This window comes from Choloepus didactylus, chromosome 11, assembly GCF_015220235.1.
Source record: "Choloepus didactylus isolate mChoDid1 chromosome 11, mChoDid1.pri, whole genome shotgun sequence".
Lineage (NCBI taxonomy): Eukaryota > Metazoa > Chordata > Mammalia > Pilosa > Megalonychidae > Choloepus > Choloepus didactylus.
The window spans coordinates 84844536-84870229 of NC_051317.1; the positions used below are offsets into that span (position 1 = coordinate 84844536).

Below are 25694 nucleotides of genomic sequence, written 5' to 3' on the forward strand. Positions count from 1 at the left end.
ACCAACACAGCTTAGTATTATTTTAAAATTGAGTCAATAGTCTAAGTTTTCCTTTATCCTTCTTCTGGAAATTCAAAAAGACTTTTAAAACCAGGCAAATTGATATTAAATGTCAGAGATATATGTGTGTATCCTTCCCCAGGGAATTTTCTAATAAAAGAAAGCAAAACAGCAAAACACAAATCCCAAATCTTCCTTTTCCTCTGACTTATTGGTTAAATATTTTGCCAATCTCAACTTTTTTTTTTCCTTCTTTTCTTTTTCATGAAATGTTAGCAATTATAACAAGCCTCCTGCTTGCCATCTTGCTTTGGGATGCTTTACATTAACAAGTAGTTTGCTATTGCATAACCATTACTCCCTCAGACAACATTTCGCTTTTTATATTTTTTACTTTTCATTCTCACTTGATACCAATATTGTTCAAGACAAGTCTGCATCTGGTAACTGTCATGGAATTTTATAATTCTGAGTTGTACAAACTGAAAGGAGTATTGATTACTCACCATATCCAGGAATGCCTTCTAAAGGGGAAATTATTCACGTGCATCATGTTCACAGATCTTCTGTCATTAATATTATCCTTGTCTCATATGTTATATGTAGATGAATTCCAACTCTCTTGTTTGAGCAGCTTCATGGGCGATTTATTGCAACAAGTATTGAATTTAAAAAAAAATCTCTTCCCCCACAAAAGGAAAAAACCACACAAACAAAGAAACAAACAAACAAAAACCCCCAGCAACACAAGCCCTTCCAGGATCTGTAAAGAGAAACCTCATAAAGTACTGCAGGTATGGTTCCATCCATTTAGGTTCCACTAGATGGTCAACACATTAAAATAACCAGTTCAATAGCTAATCCTAAATGTTGCAAATATTGTCCTGGTAAAATCCAACGGACTTGGGTGTGAATTAATGCATCCTCCCAGGAAGGGCTCTGGAATGTGGGAAAAGAGGAGTCATAAGACAGTTTCTTGTTATCCTTGTTAAAGAAGTGTTGGAAGGGAAACAGAAAACTTCAGGTTGCTTTGCCATGCTGTCCTTTAGAAATAAATATTGCTTTTTCTTCTTTCTAAGGCACATATTCATGTGTGGTCACTTTAACGCAGTGCTGCCTTCTGAGATGTGTCGGACAAAGACCCTGGGCAGAGGGGCTAGAAACCATGTACAACCAAAGCCAACTTCTTTCCCAAATCTCAGAATTGCTGGTTTTCAACTACAAAAGTAGGAAGGCAATGAGAAATTTCTGCTTCGCAGGACAGAATTACCATCAGCTACCATCATGACTTCAGAAGGTACTGTCATGATGAAATTCATTTCTGCTGCCTAACCCCATAATAAGGCTGTCTGTTCTCTTCAAGTAAAATGACCAAGATATTGATCCTTTCACTGCAGAATCCCCTTCACTTTGTTATCAGAACCATGTGTGGGCTTTTCATATTTTCCCTTGGAAAGAAATGAATTTCACAGCTGCGAGTCAGACGTTGTCTAAGAAATTTCTTCCCCCGTTGTCTTCTCTCTTTCCTCTCTCTCTCCTTTCACACCCCAAATAATTCAGTTCCCCAATAGGTGTCATTTACTCTGATGCTCTGACATCTTCTGAAAGATTCTCATGCCCAAGCTATACAGACCTTGCATGCTTTTAAAACACAATGGCAACAGGCTCCTGCTGGGGTCCCCCAGCGCTGAATTTCCAGCAGCACGTTTGTAATCGTCGCAGCAGCCTCGTCTGCCCTGGGCTGCGTCTCCCCAGCTCTGAGCAGCTCAGGACACTTGCAGGCTCCGTGGTACTGGATGTTAACTCTGCAGCAGCCCGGCTCGGCTGCAGAGACTGCTGCCTGACAAGAGATGTGCTGGCGTCAAGGGGGCCCTCTAGGTGGGTTCCCCGACACTGCAGAGCCGGCGCACTCCTTGCTAGCCTCCAAGGAAGAGCGAGCAAAAGGGGTTAAAAGGAAAAGCTCGCTTTGAAAGAGCAGATTTGTTTCAGTAAGCAATTACTGAGCAAGAAAAGCTAAACGGTAGGGAACCTGTAAATAACCTCGCAAGGGAAATGACACCTTGAATAGATAGATATTATTACGGAAGAAGGCTTTTTCCCTTGTTATCCGAAGAAAGGAAAAGGAATCAAGGAAGTCCAGAGAACATTTGCACATGACAGGGTTTGGTCACTTTGAGTCCTTGTTGAAAAAAACAAAAATATCGGGGGTGGGGAGGGCTTACTTACTCGATGATTTGTGATCATTTAGCTACAGATGACCACACGGAGATTTTTGGACAGGAAACACTGTGGAAGCTAGTTCTGCGGAAGTCAGTTACACTTCAATTGCAACTGCGCATGCCATAAAGCTGCTTGTTTGATCAGGGGTGTGTACCTTTGAGGAAAGCTGAGATAAAACATTGCAATGCAGGCAGTTGACATTTTGCATTGCCTCAAGCCTACCCCTTGGTTGCAAAAACTCTGTTCCATAATCCCCTGGAAGCACCCCATCACTGTTGATGCCATTTTGGGGCAAAAATAAATTAGTAAACTCTTCCAATTGTAGGTTGGCACTTAAATGGTGTTTGTTTGAAATCAGTAGTGGAATGGACTTTACAATAGCAGTGTACTCGTTCTTAATGTATTACTTTTAACTTGGGTATTTAAAAAGTAATATTGCTTAACATTAATTGGAATACTGGCAACACAATGTACCATGCTATTATCTTTAGTTAGGATTTCCCCAGTGAGGCCCTGTCATTGAAGAAAACATTACTCAAGGGTTGGGGGGTGGGTGGACATGTCCCACCAATTCAAAACCAAGTATAAAGAAACCCATTTATTTTTAGCAACTTCCATGATTTGGGGAGTTTTAATTTTTATCAAATGATGACCTCAGTGGAAATATTTCTGGAAGGAGGAAGAACTGGGTGATTCCTTTAAAAGCAGTTTCAACTTGGATCAGAAAGATGGTAGAGCAACATAAAAGGAACTTCAGAATACTTGTAAGGTTCTCCTACAGCCTAGGAAAGCTATTTATGACCTATTTTATCTGACGGGAATATATCTCCTCCATAAGGTCATTTGTTATCTGACCAAGAAAACTTCAGTCTGAGTGGCTTTTTAACAACCTTTCAGTGCTTTGAATCAAGCATTGTAGGGCAACTCAAACTTAGATATTTAAATGATAATAATAATAACAGTTGAATGTACTTACAATGTCCCAGAGCCTATTCTATGTGCTTTACATTACTGTCTCATTTAATTCTCACAACAACACTATTAGTTAAGGATTACTATCTTCCCTATCGTACAGACTAGGAACTTGAGTATCCAGATGTTAAGTAATATGCCTGATGCCAAATGTTTAGTAAGGGTCAGGATTTGAACCAAGGTCCAGAGCCTGCTCTATAGCCACTACATTCTAGTGCCTCTACTATATTAAAAAGCCTCCTAACATTAATATTATGCTTTCTAAAAAATATTATGTGTTTTATTTTAGCCTCACAGAATTATGCTGAAGAGAATACGACATTTATTATACCAATGTTTGCAATGAATCTCCAAAACGATAGTGATTGTTCATCGTCATACATCATATGAGCAGTAAATCTGGAAGAGAATTCACATTATTTGACTCTGTCCAGTGTTCTTTAATGATGATGATGATAGACATTCATCTAACTGTTTCAAATTCAACACTTAGTCCTTAGATTATAGAAGTGAGTAGGTCTCCATGGAAAGTACCAAACAGAAAGATAGAAGTTGATACAGAAACTTATTTTCCCTTGTAATAAATGACATTTATTTGAGTTATCCTTATTTTTTATCGATTCTATTCTACTCCTCCTATGCTAAAATTTTACTTACGGGTGATAGGATAGCAAAAATATCTCTGAGTTTCAATCAAAACTATCTCTGAATTTCAATCAAAACACGGTTCAATATTAAATTCTTATTAGCTAGTATATATTGCAATAATATAAGCAAAGCACTTTGTAAATTAAAAAACACAAATGATTTAATCATTAGATAACTAAAGGAGATTTAAAATTAAAATATTTTCTAGCTAAGAGGAGTTTTCAACTGAGTACTTTTAAAATGAACTTTGTTTTTATTTTATTTTTATACATTCAACTACTTAGAATAAAGTATAACAAATTAGGATGAAAGGAAACATAACTGAGAAGCTATGATAAACAGTAGAAAAGCCAAATTTGTCTTGAACGCTAACAAAGTAAAAAATGTAATTTATTTCACAGCTCAGGGAACCAAGAATACATGTAAATAAACAAGCCTAAATTGAGTATCCTTACAGACTCATGAAAACAAATATAAGAGAATGGGCTTGCTTAGAAAATAGAAGCAGTTTATTTCCAGCATTTTTCATGTCTATTAAAACAGGGTCTTAAGAGTTATGACCATAAAGACGTAATATTTCATAAATGTGTGGACTTCAAGAAATAACATTTGAGTAGAACTGCTAGAATTGTAATTTAAAACTTACTCAAGGATGTATAATTTTGACAAACTAACGACAAGTTTTTTTTTTTTTTCTTCATTTTTCCTACTAAAAGAAAATAATTTGTTCTTGGAACTGCAGAGAAATACTAGAAGTAGTCATAAAAGATCCCAGCCCCATCATTCCAATCAATAAAGTACTGATAATTATAAGCAGAGAACCATAGGTTGGCACAACCTTTATGAGGTCCCGATAACTATAGTGTAGCTTCAGCTCTACCAAGACAAAGGCTTTAATTTATTTTATTTTTATTTTTTCCATAGCAAGTACAAGTCATCAGTCTTTCAGGGATGGACTCACATTAAACACTCTCATATGACACTGATGTTAAAAAAAAAAAATGTAACACAAAATGCTGATTTATTGATAAAGAGAGAAACACAATCTCAGAGCAAACTGGAATACTCTAATCAGCATTGTCATCAAAGATGGTTGAGTGCACTCAGAATCAGGGCAATGGGGCGGGGGCAGGGGGGATTTATGCTCACAAAGGTGATGGTTTTCTAACTAAGTTCCTGGGAACAGTGTAGTTTTGCAAAGTTACCTCAGGCCAAGAGAGGGCAAAGGAGAGGCCAAGTACATTTTACTGTCTCAACTAGAACCTTCTGCTTTTACCTGTTTTATCTCAAAGTTCAGTTGGAAAAGTGAGTCAGGTTCTTTAAAAATGTTTATAAAAACATAACACTAGGTACAGAATTCATTCGTTCTAGGCAAATTCTTACTCTTTGAGTAAGATTCTAGACTTCTAATTCTCCAAACCCCTTCAATAAGCACACTTCCTTCTCAATGTGTGTAATAGAAATGGTTAAATTGTATCTTTATGCTGATACAAACATAACATGAATAAAGCCACACCCTAGTCTCTGAACTTGGTGTTCTCTAAATACTTTAGTCACTTGTCACTTATCAGTTATGGAGGGGGTGATGACGTACTTCATTGAGGCAAGTTGCCCTTTTAGAACTTAACTTTAATTTCAATTGTTAAGGTATATCTTTCTGTCCTCACAACTTTCTGCCATAATCAATAACTTATCTCAATGATTCCCTTTTAAATAAGTTAGATGAAATAAAATTAACACTCTTCTAGATTTAGACATGAAATGACAAGGACCTTAAATATGATCTTTTCTTAACCTTATATGAATAGTTATCATCAGTTCAGATATTTTTTGGAAAGTGTTCCATTCTTCCAAGAGGCTGGATAATTTCTGACTTCTGTTTTCAAATGTAGATATTTGGTCCCTAGTTAACATATACAAATACCTCTACATACCGTTTTTTTCTTTTTTTTTAATTTTAATGTTTTTTTAACCCAGCATATACAAAATACCATTTCAACACTGTATAAATATTTTCAACAATGAGATTTTTATACTTTTTTCCCATTATCTTCTATATTTGGTGTGTTTTTAAACTGAATTTGGACACATCTCAGTTTCAACATTAAATTTTCATCAGAAACACTTGATCTGTATTTAGATTTCGTAAAGTGAATTTGCAAAAAAAAAAAAAAAAAATCCACACACCCAAGTTCCAAACATACTTAAGTTTTTTAATAACTGAGATGAGTCTTAGTCATTCAATGACTGAAATAAAACCGAGGGCTCACTCCTCGGCTGCAGAGTAGCACTCCAGGCGCTGCCATACATACTTTTTAAAAACACATTGTCCATTTAAGTAGTATTAATGTATTATATCCAAGAAAAAAGAAGCTATGGTTACTTGGATATCTTGCCCAATACCAGAAAAATGGTATATTTTTCAAATTTCTAATAAAAAGATAGTAAAAAGTTGCTTTAATATGTGTAATGCTATGTGTATATTCACATAGTTTCAGTTATTTTGTCTTGTCTACATCATCAATTAACAAATGGGTGAAAGAGGCATTCCCACATGCAAAATGAAACCCAAGATGACTCACTTCCTTTTCCCCCACCCAGGCAGGGAAAAGAACCTTCACGACCAATCCTCTTTCCCACCATTACAGAAAACAAAGCCCTTTGAGAAGGAATTGTGTCTTCCTCTGTGTATTCATAACACCAGAATTGTTGTTGGCACTTAGTAAATGTTAACCAACAGCCATGTTTGATCATGATGACTTCTCACTTCTGATGAGTTCTAGTGAAGTCTAAAGGCATTGCTGTTCAGCACCTTTAAAACTGAAATAAGATGAGACCTTCATGAAGTCATGGTTTCAAATGCTAAGATTCAGGGAACTGAGCCATGTTTCAGTGAGTCATTGTACAATTTCTGTATACACTTATAACCAAGGATACATAAACCAATTAAAAAGTTAAAAAGATGCCCATTAAACACAATTAAGCCACCAAAAACCAACAGATACTTTGTTGGAACTTTTCACAGTTTAATTAAAATAACAACTCATTTTTAGATCATATAGCCTAAGCTTAAGTCTTTTAATGACCAATTTGTCTAGTGACAAATAAATACATTTACAAAAAAAAATTCTCATATCATCAAAGATAACACATTTTATAATCGGAATATTTAGAATGCTTGCTAAATTCCATTTTTAATATTTTGGGGAGAAGTATTAGGAAAACCTAATACTAGAACAGAGAAAGCACTTAATATTTATTATTCAAAAACTGCAATGTGGAAAAAACATCCACAGAAAGTTTGATGAGAAAAATGTAGAATTTGTATTCTGTTTTGGGATCTCAAGATGTGGGATCTTAATTTCAGGTCCAGCCACTTAGTTTTTGTGTAATTTTGACCAAATCACTAAACCTCATTGAGACTCAATTTCCTTATCTGTAATATGGAGATAATAGCAAATCTATTTTTATATTATCATTTTTAACTTACTGAGGCAAATCATAGAAAGAACACTTTATAATGTGAAGAGAGCTCTTTAAATGTTCACAATATACTTTTAAAATTTGTACATAAAAAATGTAATAAAAATATAGATTCTTCATTTGGTCTGCCATTTACTTGAAATAAAATTAACATAAAGAGAAAAAAACAAAAATGAAGTTATATTGAAGTCCTTTCTGAAATGGAATTATATTTCCTATTTGTTTCAGAAATTCCAATGGGTAAAAAAAATTCTCATGTAGGTAAGATAATGTCTACCTTCAAAATTAACCATGTTCATAAAATATTCTGGAATTCCTAAGAATGATTTAAAAGAACTGAGTTAGAAAAATATCTAAAATAATGCTAAGTGGAAAATAAAATCTCATTTGCAGAATAATAAATAGGTTGAATATGAATTCATGAATGTAAACATTTATGTCTGTTTGTGTGCTCATGTGTTAATATGAGCAAAGGGTAGAACCAGAAAGTTACAAAACAAACTACTGACTTAGTAATTACCTCTGAAATAAGGAAATGGGGGTGTGCAGCATTAAAAAAGGATTTTCACATTTTACTTTACATATTTCTGCATCAACTAATCTTTTAAATGAAAGCAGATTCACATATTATTTATATAATTAAAACAGCAGAGGATAGAAAAATAGTTTTAGTATTTATTAAGGAAAAATAATAATTTATTGTTAACATCTATACATTGAAATATTAAACCTATGTTTCTAATATGGCCAGACAGTATCTCTGATGGATTTGAAAATTTTAACCTCAAACCTCAAAACTGAATAGTTACATTCAAAATATATATGCAAGACTTCCAAGAGTCCACTGATATTACTAGGTAAAATAATATGAGCCAAAATTATAAATGATTAGCTGATTTATTCTTTTTCCAAGTCCATATAAACATGGCAGCTGGGGTCAGAAGTTGTACTCATTTAGAGTTAGGACTATTCACATTAAAGCTATGTCTACTTGCAAAATGAAAAATTGATCAAACATTCTGATAACATTAGGTCAAATATTCTACCCCAGGTCAAATATGTGGGTATCTGCAAGTACCTAGATTTTGGCCTCACCTCCCCCCACCTTCAATCTAGAAAGCAGTTCCTAAACAAACGTGAATGTTACACAATCATACCCAGAATGGTCAGGCCAAGAATAATGCTATTTTAAGTAGCAACAAGAGAGGTATTATAATAAGGTATAGGTGGCCTTTGTGACATCAACCCTAACTGATTAGATGTATGGAAAACAACTTCTCCCCCATTGACAATTTAAAATGCTTGATGACAGTTCTGTCACTCATTCTCCCAGTTAAAAAGTAACATAATTATTAATCTTGCCTACCTGGAACTGTCCAATTTTTACTCAATTTCAAAATTATAGATATCAAAATATATATCATAGTAATATCAATAGATTCCATTTCTTCAGTTCATGATTGCTTGAAATGAAAGTAATTTTCCATAATTTTCTCAAGCATGTTTATTTTGACACTTGGTTTGCAGTCTATTATAAATACTGAACTTTACCATACAGCTTCTTCTTCAATACATGCAATACCATTTAAAGGTTCTTTTTTGAAATGAAGTATATTATTTCATTTAAAAAGCCACGTATGGTAGGTTGAATTATGTACCCCAACAAACATGTTCTTAATTTTGATCCATATTCCTGTGGGTGTGACCCACTGTAACTAGAGCCTCTTAAAATGTTACTTTTAGTTAAGCATGACCAACTGAATGAGGGTGGGTCTTAATCTGGATTACTGGAGGCCTTCTAAAGAGAACCCGGAAGTCACAGGAGAGAGAAAGGAGAGTAGGACAGTGCCATCTGACAACAGGCAGAAATACAAGCCATGGAATCCTGAGGGCTGCAGGCAGCCAGCACCAGAATGCTGCGAACTTAGGGAGAAATCAAGCCTTGCCTATGTCCTGATTTTGCACTTCAAGCCTCAAAATCATGAGCCAATAAATCCCTATTGTTTAAGCCAATTGACTGTGAGGTACTTGTCATAATAGGCTGGCAAACTAAGATACCATGCAAGTTCATCATGGAAATATAGGATAAAACAGAAAAACACACAAGAAGAAACAAGCCGCCCAGATTCCTACTCCCAACAGAAGAGGCAGTATATTTCCAGTGGTTTTTTCCCTCCTAGGAATAAAGGGTTTGCCACAGATTTCTATATTACTTTAAGAGCATTTTAATTGGACTCTGAATTTGGTAAAAAGCACTGCCTGAGAAAGAGCTTTATTATTTTCCAAATGGCACATGGTAAAGAAATTAGTCAAACCCTCCAACTGTTACAGGTTTATTTAGGTGAGCAGTTAGAGCAGATATGGTTTACAGGGATAATTATTTCCCTTAAAATCTTTAAGATGCATTTATAGTGATAGATAGTTTTAAGAGGCTATTCCTTTAAACTTTTCTGTTCTAAACTCCTTAATTTTGAACCATCTTTGAGTCTGTTGGTATGCTTCTTTTTAAAAAAATCAAGATACTTATACATCTACTATAGTAGTAGTATATAGCAGATATATATTCTGGGCCCAGATAAATCTAAGAAATTGTTTTTAACTACGTTTAGGATGAAATAGGATAGAGGGTCTATCATTTAAATTTTCAATCCAGTTTACAGATTCTTTGATATTCTGACAATAAACTCAGTCCTGGCTTTTAACGTTTTTTTTATTTTATTGTCATTTTTGAGGGTATATTTTCATAGTGATTTTAATAGGAAGTTGGAGTGGGCTGTATTAAAGGCTACCTAAAAAGCTGCAAGTCAGATGCCATTTAAAATTCAAAGCCCTACCACCACTACTTCAAATACACACACACACACCATTCATAGTCCATAGAATTAAGTAAAAATATGACTATGATACTTAGAATGATTATGTATATATATTATATCTATATACATGCAGATACATACACATAAGTGTAGTATTGCAATCTTAAGTTTACTCTATGGATACATGATTTTTTAATGTTATCTTTTAAAAAGATGGTTAAAGATTATCACTAGAATGCACATTCCATAGGGGAAGGACTTTGTGTGTGCGTATGTGTCTATTTGTCTTGCTGTATTCTCAGTGCCTAGAATACTGTCTGGCACATAGTGCTCAATAAGATATTTGTTGAGTCAATGATTACTCTAAATAAGTCAGTCACTATACCACACATGATTATTTTTGTATACCTATGGCTAACTCCTTCTAAAGTCCTTGCTTTTCCTGTCCCCTACCTTTTATAACAGCTGATTGGAATAAGTATGAAAAGTTGACTTGCTGTCACCCAATGTGTTCACTAGGCAGAAAATATTAATATTCTGTCTTTGGAATGTGAACAATAATAAGTGAAACAGAGTCTAATCATTTAGAGGTGGGCTTGAACCAAAATGTCATATGGACCCAGGGGCTGAAGTTCGGGCAAGTGCAAACTGATGACTAAGCGGAGTATGACAATACAGAAAGCAGCAGACAAAGATCAGAAACACAGAAAAACTGAAATGGATGATAACCTGGCCCAAAGAGAGCAGTTGCTTCAATTTCTGAATTTTTCAAATCCAAGAAGGCACAGCTACATATTGTTCCTGTGAACTTCTGTATCTTAACAGTAACTGTATTAGCTTTGTTTTTTTTTTTTTTAACAGGAGCTTGAGTCAGTTCTTTCTCATTGCGATTGACATCTTGAATAGAATAGTAAGCATATAAGAAACTTTATTTCACTATTCATAAATTCTTCCCTTCCAACCAAAAATAAAGCAATTTAAATTAATGCTGTACCATAATATTGCATGGCCAAAGTTAAGTAACTTGACATTGAATTGAAGGTGATTTGATCAAGGAGCTTAAGTTAACACACATACACAGTGGAGCTAACAATTCATGCATCTGCATCCACATCCAGATGTTTTGTAAAGAACATTCTTTTACTATGACTGACATCTATTACACTTCCAGTCAAAACATTAGCTTGATGTTTTTCTTAAAACCCTTTCACCACTTTCTTCACAACTATCAATTTGCTTCAAATAAGGGAGCACAAGAGTGAGAGATTCAGCAAGGACGAAAATAGTAGGATTTTAATTACCTTTATGGAGTAGGAAAATTTATTATTCTAGGGAGGAATAAAGGACATTCATATTATTATTTTTAAATAATCACATAAAAGTTTTTAAAATGTTAAAAATGTATAAAAACCAGAGCCCGATATTTTAGAATAATTAATAGTTTCAAAGCCATTATAGTATAATTAAGTAAAACATCCTTTGCATTTGAGTGCAAAAAATAAATTCAAGGCTGGTTATTAAATCCTACTTGCCCACTGTAGCCTTCACCCAGCATTTCACACTCTCTGCCCTGCTGTGTTTAATATCCTGCCTTGAGGGTGATTCCAAAATGCTTAGCACTTGCAACTATCAACCAGCCTGCCTCTCTCTGTAACTGGCACATTCCACCTCTAAAAACATCACTACAGACTATAACAACCACTTAATAGATACAAAAACGCAAAATGTCAGTCATGCATGTTTAAAACTGATGTACCAGAAAATTATTAATATGAATTCTAATTGCCTAACCATGTAACTTATACTTTTCTCTACGGAGAGCATGTTATGAGTGGGAAAGAATTCAATGTGGAAAATAACACAATTTCATCTGTTATTCTTAGTTCCAAGATTTGTAAAAATATTTGAAGACACGAAAGAGCTTTAATGTTTTCCCACAAAACAATTAAAAATGGCAAAAGTGATCACAGAGTAAACTTACTTTTAGAATCGCTTCCCTTTTCTCCCTGGATCATTTCTCTTTAGATTGGTGACAGAACAGGTGTGGGAGCCAAAAAAAATCAGGATGTGGGCAGGTGAGCATCTGGGTATTTGTTGTTAGGACCCTCAGTAAGCTTCCTTAGTTTGTGAAATCCCCACCTCATTTTAAAAGGAATGGGACCCCACCCCAATTTACACAGAAATCAGGTACAAAGTTAATGGAAATAAATTCAGTCCTTTCTCCCTCTTTCCCATAATTACTCACTGATTGGGGATACAGTACATTTGAGATGAGGCTGCCACTATATGTACGGAGGTGGGGAGGGGTGATGGATATTTCTGTTCCAGAGAGAGAAGGATCAAGCAGTTGTTGCAGCCCTGAATCCGGGAAGGGCTGGGGGTAGGAGGGGGCTCTCCTCTTAGGCTGTAGGCATACTGAACAGGTGACAGTCCTGAACTTCCCAGTCCAAAGGAGTGAAGAAGGGAAATGAAAGACACTGGAGTGGGACAGAAGGAGATTACTATTAATTCTAACTTTCCATTCCCCTCGGTCACCACTCAGTGACAGGCTGACTGCAGATCCTATTTTGGGATCTTTCTTCTGGAGCATAGATGCTTTTAAAGATGAGAAGGAAATTTGCTAGAGGAGGTAAATATATTTCCCTAATTTTTCACTCACATAGTAGAGGAAGATAGAAAGACGAAACATGCAAGGAGAGATACAAATGTGATGTGATATAATCAGGGTATTTTAGGAAAATGATATTTGTAAATAGGTATCCATATTACACTTTACTATGGGATTCAGCTTCTATTGTCACTCGCTGCCTTTGCTGAAACTTTCCTTGGAACATGTTACCAAGTGATTAACATCGTGGTTCCTTTACCATTGTTGGTCGTATACTTCAGGATATGTGATAATGTATTAAAACACATTTTATTTTGGTTTTCCACTGCCCCTTCAAGTTTCATTTATGGAGAAAGTCTTGCAACTTTTCTGGTCTCTCTTAGGTAATAGAGAGATTTTTCACTTAGATTCAACTCTGATTCTATCCAGAAATCAGAACTGTCCATTCCCAACTGTAATCCCAAACTCCAAACTTGATTTAACTCATATCTTCTTCCCTCTCCCAGCAGAGTTCTCTACTGTAGACTGGCTGCTTGACGGGGGTGCTTTCGGGTGGGAGGGAGGCCAGGCTTCATCTTCCTTCTCCCTTGCTAGTCTGACTTGCCAGCTACTGGTACTGACTCCTCTGGGGTTGGGGAACATAGAAAGAGACGGGATTCTTTCTTGAACTGGCACTGTCATAAAATGGCAACTTGCATTGGGGGCTTGGCCAATGTTCAGACACTTTGGTTGGTTCTCTATGGACACTTTCGTTGGTTCAACAGCAGCATTCCTGCTGGGCACCCCTGGCTACAACTGCTGCGTCTCAGCCAGAGCCTTGTTTTCAAAGGACTGCTCATTAGCCAGCCCCCTACCAAGCCCCTGGTTTTCTAGTGGCCCAATCCCCACAGCCTCTTGCTGTTGGAATCCAAGTACTTTTTCCAGATGGCCCCCTGTGGAAGGACATAACATGGCTCAAGTCCAGCTCTCTCTCTAGTGCAGTGTACATCTGGTCCACGGGAAAAATTCCCACCATTGAAGCCTTTTTTCCTCTGGGCTTTCTGTGAATGAGACAACTGCAGTCTCTTGGAGGGAGGGAAGGGGATGCCTCACAGCATTACACAGTTCTCTCTCTCTTAAAAAACTATTTTCACAAAATTAATTTGCCTTTTTCCTCTCTGAACTCTTTTATAATCTCAATCCCTGCGTAAGGTTCCAGGAGTCATGAAACTAATTCTTGGACACCTGTTTTGAAAATTGGCATTTGGGACTGGTCCCTTCACTTTGGGATTCAGCTTCTACTGAAGTTCACTGCCTTTGCAGAAACTTCAGTTTTAACATCTGTTACCAAGTGATTAACAATGTGATTCATTTACCATTGTTGGTTTTATACTCATTATCTCTCTCCTCTTCCTTGCTGGCAGAGACCCAATTTTTTTTTCCCACCCATTTGAAACAGTTAGTACTCAGAAAAGGTGACACCATACTTCAACTCAGGACAAATCCTGATAAAACTAATCCTATTTGCTGGCCAATGATTTTTAAGCCATTTTAAATCTGGCCAATGAAATATGAAGGGAATCTGCTAAGATGACTTCTGGGAGAAGCACTTCATAAAAAGAGAACAAAAAAAAGGGGGTTCGTTTTCTGCCTTTGCACTGTGTGTCTGACCCTGACCAACCACCATGTGATAAGGGGTGGGAGGAGTCAGTTTGAGAAAAATGACAGTGTGCTAAGATGGCAAAGCAGGAAAGTGAGCAGAACCTGCACGATGTCTTGAGCTTCTGAATAACCAACCTTGAACAGTTCACCTCGAAACTTCATGGAATAAGATAATAAATTTTCATTGTTTGCTTGCTTGTTTGTTTTAAGCCATCGATTAGGGGCGCAGCACTTGTACTCAAAAGCACCATAACAGTTCACCATGAGATATTTATTATAATTCAAACAGGGGTGCTTCTCATTAGATAATCAATTTAGACAGGAGTGGAAAGCTTATGCTTTCTCACTATTTTCTTTCTACAGAGCCGGTGGGTGGGTTCATTTGCCACACACACAAAAAAACACTTTAAAATCAGATGGTTAATTTAAAAAATTGCAGTTGCTATTACCGAACTGAAACAACAGTTGTGATGACACCTGTGTTAACAAATGTAAATAAAAACAAACATAAGCTATGTTTATTATGTGACTCCACCATTTATCAGTAGGCTTAGATCCTTCATGGAGACCCAAAGGTAGGGAGTATTATATGCTATTGCCAATATCCAGGGTGATGATCACATTCCAAACTGGGAAAATCAGATGATGATGTGTGCACCAAAGACCGCTTTGGAAATCAAACCCTACTTTATGCTGAGTTCTATTTAGAGAATCAAGCAAAGACCTATTTTTACCATTCCATACTATGATGTGGGTGTGCTTACATTAAATCACTTTCAGAGAAACACTAGGTGACTAATTTGTGACAATGATATGTTTGCAGACTAACACATTCATAAGAACAGCAAAATAATGAGCTAATTTGTAAAGTACCAGATGGAATTTACTGAAAGCCAGTGGCCTCAGCTACCATAATCATCCTTTATATTCCAAGAAGACACTTGTAGTAATCTTGCTACCCACAACATGGCTTTTGGATAAATAAGTCAAGGTATAACTGATCCCATTCCCATAAAGCAGGCCTCTGGTTTTTGAATATGCTTATTACTGAGGGAACCCGTAGTAGTGTGCAATTCTGCTTTTCTTACTCCATTGTCTGAATGGCATCTCATAATGACTGACTGATAATCTTAACTGTTCTTTGGACTAAGTTCCTTTTCTTTCTTTTTTTATGTTGTTTCTTCCACAGTGTATACACACACACTGAGGGGCAGTCACCCTCATACTTGGACACTTGCTTAATTATCTGTTCTCTATTTGCATCCTCCAGCTCAATGGCATAGATGGCATGTTCTCAGCACTTTTTGATATAGCCTCTTCCAGTTTTTCTTCCTTTCTGCAAGTCAACCCAAAGATGACCTTGCTCCTCTTATCATCAGCCATGATCCCATTTGGTACTCAGCCCAAGCTTGAGATCAATAAACCTAAACCCAATCCTAGCTCTTTCTGCACTACCTTTCCTCAGATCTGGAGTTGTAAATGAACTAATGCATACTGCTAGGTTAATGGGATAGAGAAGGAAGTGTTTTTCTGAAGAAAGAATATTTTGGTGGAAGGGACCCAGGTTTTTTGGTATCACCAGAAAACCTGAGGTCTCTTATTTCATTTACCCTTTGGCTCATTACTCAACCTCGGTGAATCTTAATTTTTTTCATCTGGAAAATGACAGCAATACATTTCTTAGACTTGTTTGAGACTAGATTAGAAGGTATAAGTTAACACATAGCACATGTAAGAACACAATAAATATTTGTTTCCCTTGCCCTCTTTAAATGTTTGCAATCTAACCAGCTGCCTCCAGTAGTGGGAATGGTAAGTTAGGTAAGAAGGAAACAGCAGCACAGAACTATCAAAAGGTTGGATAATATATACTTTTTGAGCAATTATCAATGTAGGAGGAGTTGGCGGGGTCTGCTCCAAACATAGCTATGTTACTGTTTTTCTACTGTTTGCCATAGGAGAGACTATACATTAATTAGAATTAAGACAAACAACCCAAAATAAAGATGGAAAATAGATGCAAATAAGCATCACAGAAGGAGAACTACAAATAGCCAATAACCATTTGAAAGATGCTCAATCTTTCTAGTAATCAAGGAAATACATTAAAACTACAATGAGATATTTTGCCTATCACATTGGTAAAAACTAAAGACTAAAAATATCCCTTGATGGTGAGGAGTGGAAACAGGTATATTCATCCACAACTGGTGGAACCAGGGATCTGGAAAGGCTTTTACTTAAAGCATATTTTAGCAGATATTTTTAAAATGTAAAATACACATACTGTTTGATAAACAACTCCATTTGTAGTAGTCTAATCTACAAAAATAATTTATCAAGTGCAATGCATACACACACGTATATGCATACTCCGGCACTGTTTATAATAACAAAACGAAAAATCATGTTTCTGTCGCTTTGACCAGATGCTGAGTTTCTGGAAAGAAGGATCATAACTTTTCTCCCTGCCACTTAGTAACTTTCAAGCCAACCAATATATAATAGCGTGGAAAGTGCTTAAAAATGCATATCAGCTAACAATCAATTTGTTACTATATATTAAGTCAGTGATATAATTGTATAAAATTTATTTTAGGAATGAAATAAGGAACATGTAATAACTGGCAATCCCAAAGTTTATTCTCTTATTTACATCCATCTGAAATTTTTCGGACATTTTATCAAATGATTGTTACTCAACTTTCCAACTCTATGTGTATCTTATTTATATTTGTGATCATAAATTTGCTATTTCTAAAGACAACATATTTAAAGAAAATTAAAGCATCCCATCACACACTCAATCAATTTTGTTTTTGTCTCTCTCTCTCAATTTATTCCCCTACCTCCACCCTTTTGGTATACACAAAGCCTTGTTCTGCTCCCAGACTTTCTCCAATATCTGAAACACATAGGAAATATTATCATTATAGAGTACAGAACTTGTCAAACAAAACTTCAAACTCTTGCTACTACAACTCTTGGGCTCTGTTCTTCAATCAGAATCTAATTTTCCTTGACTATGGGATGTGGAGAGGGGAGACAGTGTCTTCCAAATAAAAAAAACCATGCTCCTGATTTCATCAGGAAAGAGTGCCTCTGGGTCACTTTATCCAGTAGTGGGATGAGGCCTATTCCATCACACCTTCTGGACCTAAGGGGCCTGGCTGTGCTTATCCATTAGTGAGCTTCCTGGCCTGTGTGAGAAAGATGGTCTGGACCTGAAACTGCATAAACCAAAAGGATTCATCTAAAACTGAAACTCATTAGACCAGCGGTCAGCCCAACTTGGCTACTTTATTATAGATAACTAAGATACAACATTTAAAAATGAAACAGTACCTTCTTTTTCAGGGAGAACTACAGTAGATAAGACAGGAAATATATGTATGAAATAAATAAGAGTGTTGATGTGTTCACAGAGCAATGTGGTCTGTGAACTCACTCGGAGCCCCAGAATACCCTGGTGTAAACCTATATCTATACATCCTAAGCTATGTAAATTGAGCTGAGCTTCTCAAAAGAATGCATGGTATTAATTGAAAGAATTATCTTAAGAAACAAATTAGCTTACTTCCAAATACCATTTAGAAATATGCAATAGCACATCGGAAATTGGGGAGAAGGGTGAAATAAAGTTAACTTTTTTTTTTTTTTTTTTGAGTTCTTCTTCTGGTGCAGGCTTTGTGCACTGAGCTTTAACAAACATATCTTTTAATCTTCACAATAACCCTCTAAAGCGAGTATTAGCATCCCCCATTTATAGAAGAGGAACCTGGAGAACAAAAAGAGGTTAAGTTACTTGCCAATGGAGCAAGGTAAAAGTTGTTGAGCTGCCATGGCACTCCAAAACCCATTCACTACACTGTGAGACCAGCATTGTCCTGTGGGTGTAGACACAGCCAGAAAGGACTGATTGGGAGGCTCTGTGTTCATAGATGCCACAGTGTGTTTAATAATGATCATATGCCATGTGACTAATATATATCAAACATTATGCTAAACACTTGGTTCACATGTCTCCATTTAATCTTCTAGAAAAGTACGTTGTCCATTTCACAGTCAGAAGCACAGAATAGTTGAGCAAGTCACCCCAAGTTACAAAGCTAGTTAAGTCCTACAGTGAGATAATGTTCATAATCTTTCATTGTCTCTTCTCCCCAATTCTATCATTTTTTTTTTTTCTCTTTGTTACACAGCAAAAGCAAATGACTTCTTTTACAATTTTCTGATTTCATATACCTTGGAAGTTGTATTGCCTTTTGGATTAAAAAAAAAAAAAAACCAACATTTTCCCTCCACGATTGAGATGCCAACATGCTATTTGGAGATACTGGGAGGCACTTTACTGACGTTCTGCTTATGTCAACAAATACGCATAGCATTAGGCTGCAGTTTGATTCCAAAGCCTATCAATGACTTTCTAAACCCTCACCGTGAAAACATCTTGTTTTGGTTCTTCCATAGGCAAAATTAAAATAGCTAGGTGTCTTTGTCTAAAAAAGTTAAGAGATGATTTGGCAAAGGCGGATATTTTGTACTGTCTCCTTGGCTGGCGTTTTGGGGATTATTCATCCAGCATGAAGTGAGCGCCCAGTGCTGAGCCCCTCCCCTCTCCTATTTATTACCAGGCTGCTGCAGTGCAGCATGGAGGCATCTGATCATTTAGATCATTAAAAATCAATCCAATGACCAAACAGTTCTGCACATTTTAGAGAAATGACAAAAAGTACAGTATTAGAATGCCATTAACTTGCTCTGGGTTTTCTTTATATGGCTGCCAAGAAAGTCATTTGGTAAAATTGATTAAACCAGCATGCCAGGAGGAGAGAGGAAAAGAGCAGGAAAATGTAGACACTGCTCTTAGAGGGGAGGGCGTTGTTTTCCTTGGGAATGAAGTGAGATGTCACTGGAGGAGGGAGGAGGGGGTGGGGAGGAGGGGAAATCTTGCATATAGTGAGCATACTATAATTTGGGGTTTGACATTCAAGATGTTAGGAAAAGGGCAACCCAAAGGCAGAAACAACAAAGGAAAGAGGAATAATGAAGAGGCAGGCTATCCATATGCTTCTAACAGGCTGTCTGTATCGGTCACACTGCACAGTTGGGCTGAATTAACCCAAGAGAAAACACTGGTACAATGATAAGAAGCTGATTTGAGGATTTTGGTGAATAAAACTTTTTCAGTATAAGGAAAAGGTAGGGAGGAGCATCAGTTTGCTCCACAGTGGGATTTATATTTCCTCGAGTTTTAAGAAAAATTAATAAAGAAAGGAAAATAACTCTCTTTCCTTGCTCAATAAAACTATGAGTGTATAAGAATTCACATATATGCAGACCCCTATTTGTTATTAAAATGGCCATAAAATTCCCCAACCTCTAAATAGGAACTGTCTTCGCCTTATAAAATTTTATTTCCCCCTTAATATATCTCAACAATTTCTTGATTAACTGAAAAATAACCCCTGGTATGTGGAATCACAGAATGCTGATAAGGATGGACTTTAATGTGGGGTTTCTGCCACTATGTCTCTATTTTTAATTCCTCACAGCATCCGACTTAGAGACACACTCATTTCTCACAGCTTGTGTCTCTATATAAAAGGGCAAGGAGAAGTATGAAGCATTTATTTGCTCTTATTTGCTATATTTATTATGTCTTCTAATATGTGAAGTACCACAACCACCTAAACACAAATGACTTAAAATAGCAATTAAAAAATTATAAATAAAGCAAATATTCTATGGAAGAGTGAACGTGCTTATTTGGATATTGGACATCGAAAAAAGTTAAGATACAAGAACCATTTAATTATTTGGGAGAAGACCAATTATTAGCCTAAATGCAGAACCCCCTATAAAGTTTTAAATTGTATTTATTCTGGGTTGGATAGGCTGTTTGGCAGAAGCTGAAATTCAGCCAGAATTTATTGGCAGCCACAGGTTTACATGGGAAGTAAGTAGCCATCTGAGGGGGAGTGTTAGCCAGTCTCCAAGAAGACTGCACTCACTTACTTGCTACTATTCACAACTTTGCGTTGGGACCAGCCTTGATAGAATGGAGAGCAGTAATAGCCAGAGCAAACTTGCTGATGTCTGCTGCTGAGCAGTCTAGACACCAGTGAACATGGGCCAAATGCCAGGGCTGCTCTGTGGGGCCATTAATCTCCAGCAAAAGTGATGGCATATCACTTTTGAGATTAGATTATGAAAGATGGCAATTTGAGATCTCTCGCTCTCTGATCCCTCATTCTGGGGGATGTGAGCAGCCTATGGAGAAGTCCATGTGGCAACAAACTGAAGCCTGTCAACAGCTACATGAGTAGACTTGGGAGTGGTTGAGCTTTGAGAAGATTGCAGCCCCAACCAATAATCTATGAGATACCCTTAGCCAGACACACCCAGCTAAGTCTCTCCTGGATGCCTGACCCTTAGAAACTATGTGAGATAGTAGATGCTTGTTGTTTTAAGCTCCTAAATGTAAGAGTAATTTATTATGTCGCAATAAATAACTAATCGGGGGAACCTAAAGTCATGTATATGATTGAAAATCATACATATAGAGATATGTTGAAAAGGGCAGAAGTGAGTGGGGAGAGAAGAGAAGGTTGTAGAAGCAAAACTTCAAGGAAGGAGGTATGATTGCCATTAGTGCTATTCATCATTTTTCTTGGTTCTCCTCTTTCTAGGCACATTGAAAGATTTCACTTCCTCGCACCCTTGAAATTAGGCATAGCCACTTACTTCTGTAAGAGAAATATGAGCAGACACGATACATGTCAGTTCTGGGGGAAAGCATTAAGAGCTAGTGTATGATGTCTCTCTTCCCATCATGACCAGGAACTTCCCCAATGCTGGAGTCTCCCATCAGCTGTGTCCCTGAGTAAGGAGCAGAAACCTTCTCTTCCCTGCCACACAAACCTGTGATGAACATATAGCATGAGTGAGAAACAAACCTTTGTTGTTTCAAGCAACTGAGTTTTTTGTTATCATGGCATGGAATAGCCTATCTTCATTAAAACAGAAAGTAGGTCTATTGGTAAGGAGAGAAGGAACCGGATATAACTAACTACACTCGGCTACAAAACTGAGGTTCTGAAAGGCACAGATTCTAGGTAAACTGTTGTGATTGGTACATAAACCCTCACAGTCATATCCTGGGAAGACAAAAGATTGAGTGTGAGAGCTGGAAGAACTTTGTCACTAGATTCATTAAACTTTAGTGCTCAAGAGGAAGCCCTGATGTTAGACAATCCTGCATTCCTCTTTCTATTTTGCAAGTGAACAGTGTGTTAGCACAGGCCTGGATGGAATGGAGAGCAGTAATAGCCAGAACAAACTTGCTGATGTCTGCTGTTAGGCAGTATAGAGACCAGTGAACATGGGCCAAGGCCACGGAAAGCAGAAGCCAACACAAAGTGGCATCACGGGCAGATTCATGAAGGGAAAATTGCAAGATGCCTCAATTGTCAGAGATGCTTGAGGGAAAGAGATTGTGCCACTCAGTGGGATTTATGCTTGAGTAGATGGGCCTAGAGCTACAGAGATTGGAGAATTAAATTTAATGTGACCTCATTTATGCCCACTAGCTTGGAGATTAAACACCTAAATCCCCACACTTTATTAATTAGTTAATTAATCAAATAGTGACGACTACAGTCCATTCCATATCCACATTGTGTCAAGTGGCATTGTTCAGGTCTCAACTTAAGAACTGAAAATCCATTCAGCAAAATCTTTGTATTAGCCAGAAACAATGTAATCTATTCTCAACTGCCACCTACTATCAGATACTGTATAAATAGCTTTATAACATATTTATTGATTTAAAATTTAGTGGCTTAAAAGTAAGTACAAAAGACATGGGTACCTGAAGCAAAGACGTGAGGATTCAGCCAAATTAAAAATTTGAGTATATGCACATTAATCTTTTTGATGGACTGAGATCTCAAAAGTCATCTCAACATAACACAATGAAACAATAAATTAAAAAGAGGATGAAGTCAGGAGTAAGAGAGGTTTGACGGTTGAGGAAATGAAGTCCCTAAGACTGGAGAGAAGAATTCAAATGTGAGAACACTTGTTTTTTAATAGGAGAGATTTGATAATGGCAGAGAGCAAGAAGTAAATGGAGAAAAATAGAAAGCATTGGTGGAAGGAAATAGGTGGTTGGGATGTAAGGTCTCTCAAAAAGTGAGAAGTAGGATCTAGTTCACAAATATCGATGTCTTACAGAGGACTCACATGTATATCTTACACAAATATTTCATGGACTGGTATTAAAGTTTCAGGGTGGCTTTTCCTGACCACCTAGTTTAACATTTGTGCTCTCTGTTATTCTCTCCCCTAGTGCTCTTCTATTTTCCCTTCTCACACTCATCACAAACTAAATTACATTTGTGTGTCTGTCTACATGTCTATGTTTCCCACTAGGACACAAGCTTGATGAGGGCAGGTATCACACCTTGTGGGGAACACCACTGCACACCCTCTCTAGCATAGTGCCTGGTACACAGTAGGTGTTCCATAAATGTTTGCGGAATGAATGAAATCAGGATAAGCACAAGAACAAATTTAAGACTGTCTTTATTGATTACAATTCCAACAGTGAAATTGTCCTCACCTTTCTTTGGCCTATCAGCTCTTCTCAATTAAATGAAGTCCTAAAATGAATTACTGCTCAGTACTCCTTACACCTTTATAAGACCTCATTGCTATTTGGGGGATTTCAGTCCAGTTTGAATGATTTAGCAGCCAGGTCTACCCACATCACTAAACCCAATCAGCCAGACTGTCACTCTTACTATGATGCTATTTAGAATGTGCAACGAGCCACTGGATTCTGCTTCTTAAAAACTAATTTCCCAAGAGCTTTTGCTCTATTATTTCATCAATGTCCCCGAGGTCAGAAACTATGATTTCTTCTCTCCTGAACAGCACAAAGTCTCATTAAAAACTTCTTCCACAAGTCTTAGTATTTCTTTAGAAATTCAAGGATCACGAAGGACCTTCGGTTTGCTACCAGCTATATTTAGTACTTTGAGAGCAGCAGCACAGTCAAGTTCATTAATGACCTAGAAACAATTAATTCAATATGTTTTGATTTCTTGATTGAAAGCGGTTTTTCTTTTTTTTTGGTTTGAACAGATGAGTGTTTAAGCACTCTCTTCAAAACGCATGCTCTCATGTTTTTCTTCACATAAAGCCAACACCCACCTAGATTATATTTCCATATAAACATGGGTAAGTCTGATAATTCAATAATTCATATTTTATATTTCCTGCTTCTACTCAAGGAGAGGAAGATGAGCAATAATCATTCATCCATTCATTCATTTGAACCTAAAAATATTTATTGAGCTCTTTCATGTGGCAGCATGATACTAGAGGCTGGGGATATAGCAGTGAATGATACAAAAGACTAGGGGCCTTCCTTCTAGCTGGGCAAGGAGAGATGGGAAATAAAATAAAATGGATAAGTACTGTCTAGACATGATTATATGGTAGTACGTTCTAGGGAGGAAAATTTAAAAAGAAGTGTGGGGAGTGCCAGAGACGAGTGGTGTGGTTATAATTAAAAAACAGATAGGCAGGGAAGGTTTCGCTAAGAAAAGTTATTAAAGAACCAAGGAAGGTGAAGTGAAACGAGGGTATGTCAGAGCAATGAGTGTTTTGGTCAGAAGAAATAGAAAGTATAAAGGCTTGTACGGCAGCACTGTGCTTGGAGAGTAGGAAGAACAGCAAGGAGGCAAGTGTGACTGGACTAGTGGAAGAGTAGTGGAAGCTGAATCAGAGAAATAACAAGAGACCAGGGTTAACTTTTGGTTAAGATCAGAGGTCACTGAAGAGTTTTGGGCAAAGAAACGACACCATCTAACCTGGGTTTTAGAAAGTCCCACTCTGCTAATATGTTAAGAATAGATTGAAGTGGGCAAAAGTGGAAGCAGGAACATCAGTCAGGGGCATTGCAGCAATCCAGGTGAGAGAGGATGGACAGAGGCCAGGACAAAATGCAGCTGGTGAGAAATGATCAGATTCAGGCTCTAAAAGACAGCTGGCTATATCGAATGTGGGTATGAGAAACAGAGAAGAGTCAAAGACAACCTCAAAGTTCTGCCTGAGATGGGCAAGTCCACAGGAAGAGACGGTTTGGGGAGAAAGAGTAAGATACTGGTTCAGACGTGTGACGTCTGAGGTATATTAGACTTCCAAGTGGAAAAGGCAGGTAGGCTTAGGCTGTTGAATACAGACGTCTATGAACGGGGAGAGGTAAGTGATAGCAATTTGACAGACAATGGCATATAGATTTTAAAGTCATGTGATTAGATGAGGTCATGTAGGAGGTAAGTACAAATGCTAAGAACTTGGCTAGTTAAGGAGGGATCCAGCGGAGGAAAATGAGAAGGTGTGCCCATGGAAGCAGGAGGACAACTGAAACCCTAGTGAAGAGAGGGTTTCTTCTCTGAATATTCTCGAGCATCAGCCCAGAGACACCTGCTTTGTAGTTTTAATCTGGTCACAGAATTCACACGCCAATAAACTTCCATCTAGATTAACATTAAATTCACTTTACGTATTTTAGAGAGTCAAGCAACCCTTAAGAAAGAAACCAAAGAGGGGATGGAAGGAAGAAATGCCAGAAATTATGAAATCTGCAAGATTAATTAAGTACATGCCAGTTAATCAAAATTAAATTACATTAAGACAAGCCATCAAATTTTGTTAGGAATGATATCTAATTGAAATTATCTTAATCTTTGTCTCAATTTAAAAAAAAATGAATGACTCGAGTTAGAGTTTATTAAGGGAAAACAATCTCCATTCACATTTTGCAGCTAACAAAAGAAATAATAAAAAGTTAAACTTATTTCCAGGCAACTACATAATTTAAATAAGTTCTGGTCCGTTTCTTAGTTTCTGCCCTGATGGACTTGACCTGACCATGGAGCACATAAGTTCAAAGGACACTCTGCATTTAGATTAGCCCCATAGGAAAAGGCCATTTTAAAATGCAAGTATGTGGAATTGGGGAGAAAGAGAATGATGCTATAGTAAGCATTTTATTTTTGGAAAGGAAAAAAAAATACAACAGAATTTTATGCCAATTATAATATTTAAGCTTTGTGTTACGACAGGATTGTGTTTTGTATTGTTTTGTTTTCTTTTTACTAATAACCAAGATCAAAGATTTCTTATAAGTATGGGAAAGATTAATTTAAAAACAAAATAGAGCTACGTGGGATATAGACAGCAGTGCTTCTATTATTGCACATAATCATAGCTCAGAAGAATATAGAACACAA

The 25694-nt window shown here is 36.8% G+C and overlaps 1 protein-coding gene across 12 annotated transcripts in view; it reads right to left on the reverse strand.

Moving 5' to 3' along the window:
- PDE4D (phosphodiesterase 4D) overlaps positions 1 to 25694 on the reverse strand; it is a 1663062-nt gene that overhangs the window by 625611 nt on the left and 1011757 nt on the right. Inside the window, exon 1 of one of the 12 annotated variants that reach the window (XM_037799057.1) lies at positions 507 to 3045. The exons of 10 other annotated variants lie outside the window; for them this stretch is intronic. In XM_037799057.1, the coding sequence (XP_037654985.1) occupies positions 507 to 553 (47 nt within the window). In that variant the 5' untranslated portion in view covers positions 554 to 3045. Of the gene's footprint in view, positions 1 to 506; positions 3046 to 25694 lie in introns of those variants that run through there. One more of the 12 variants, XM_037799055.1, reaches the window with a different exon arrangement.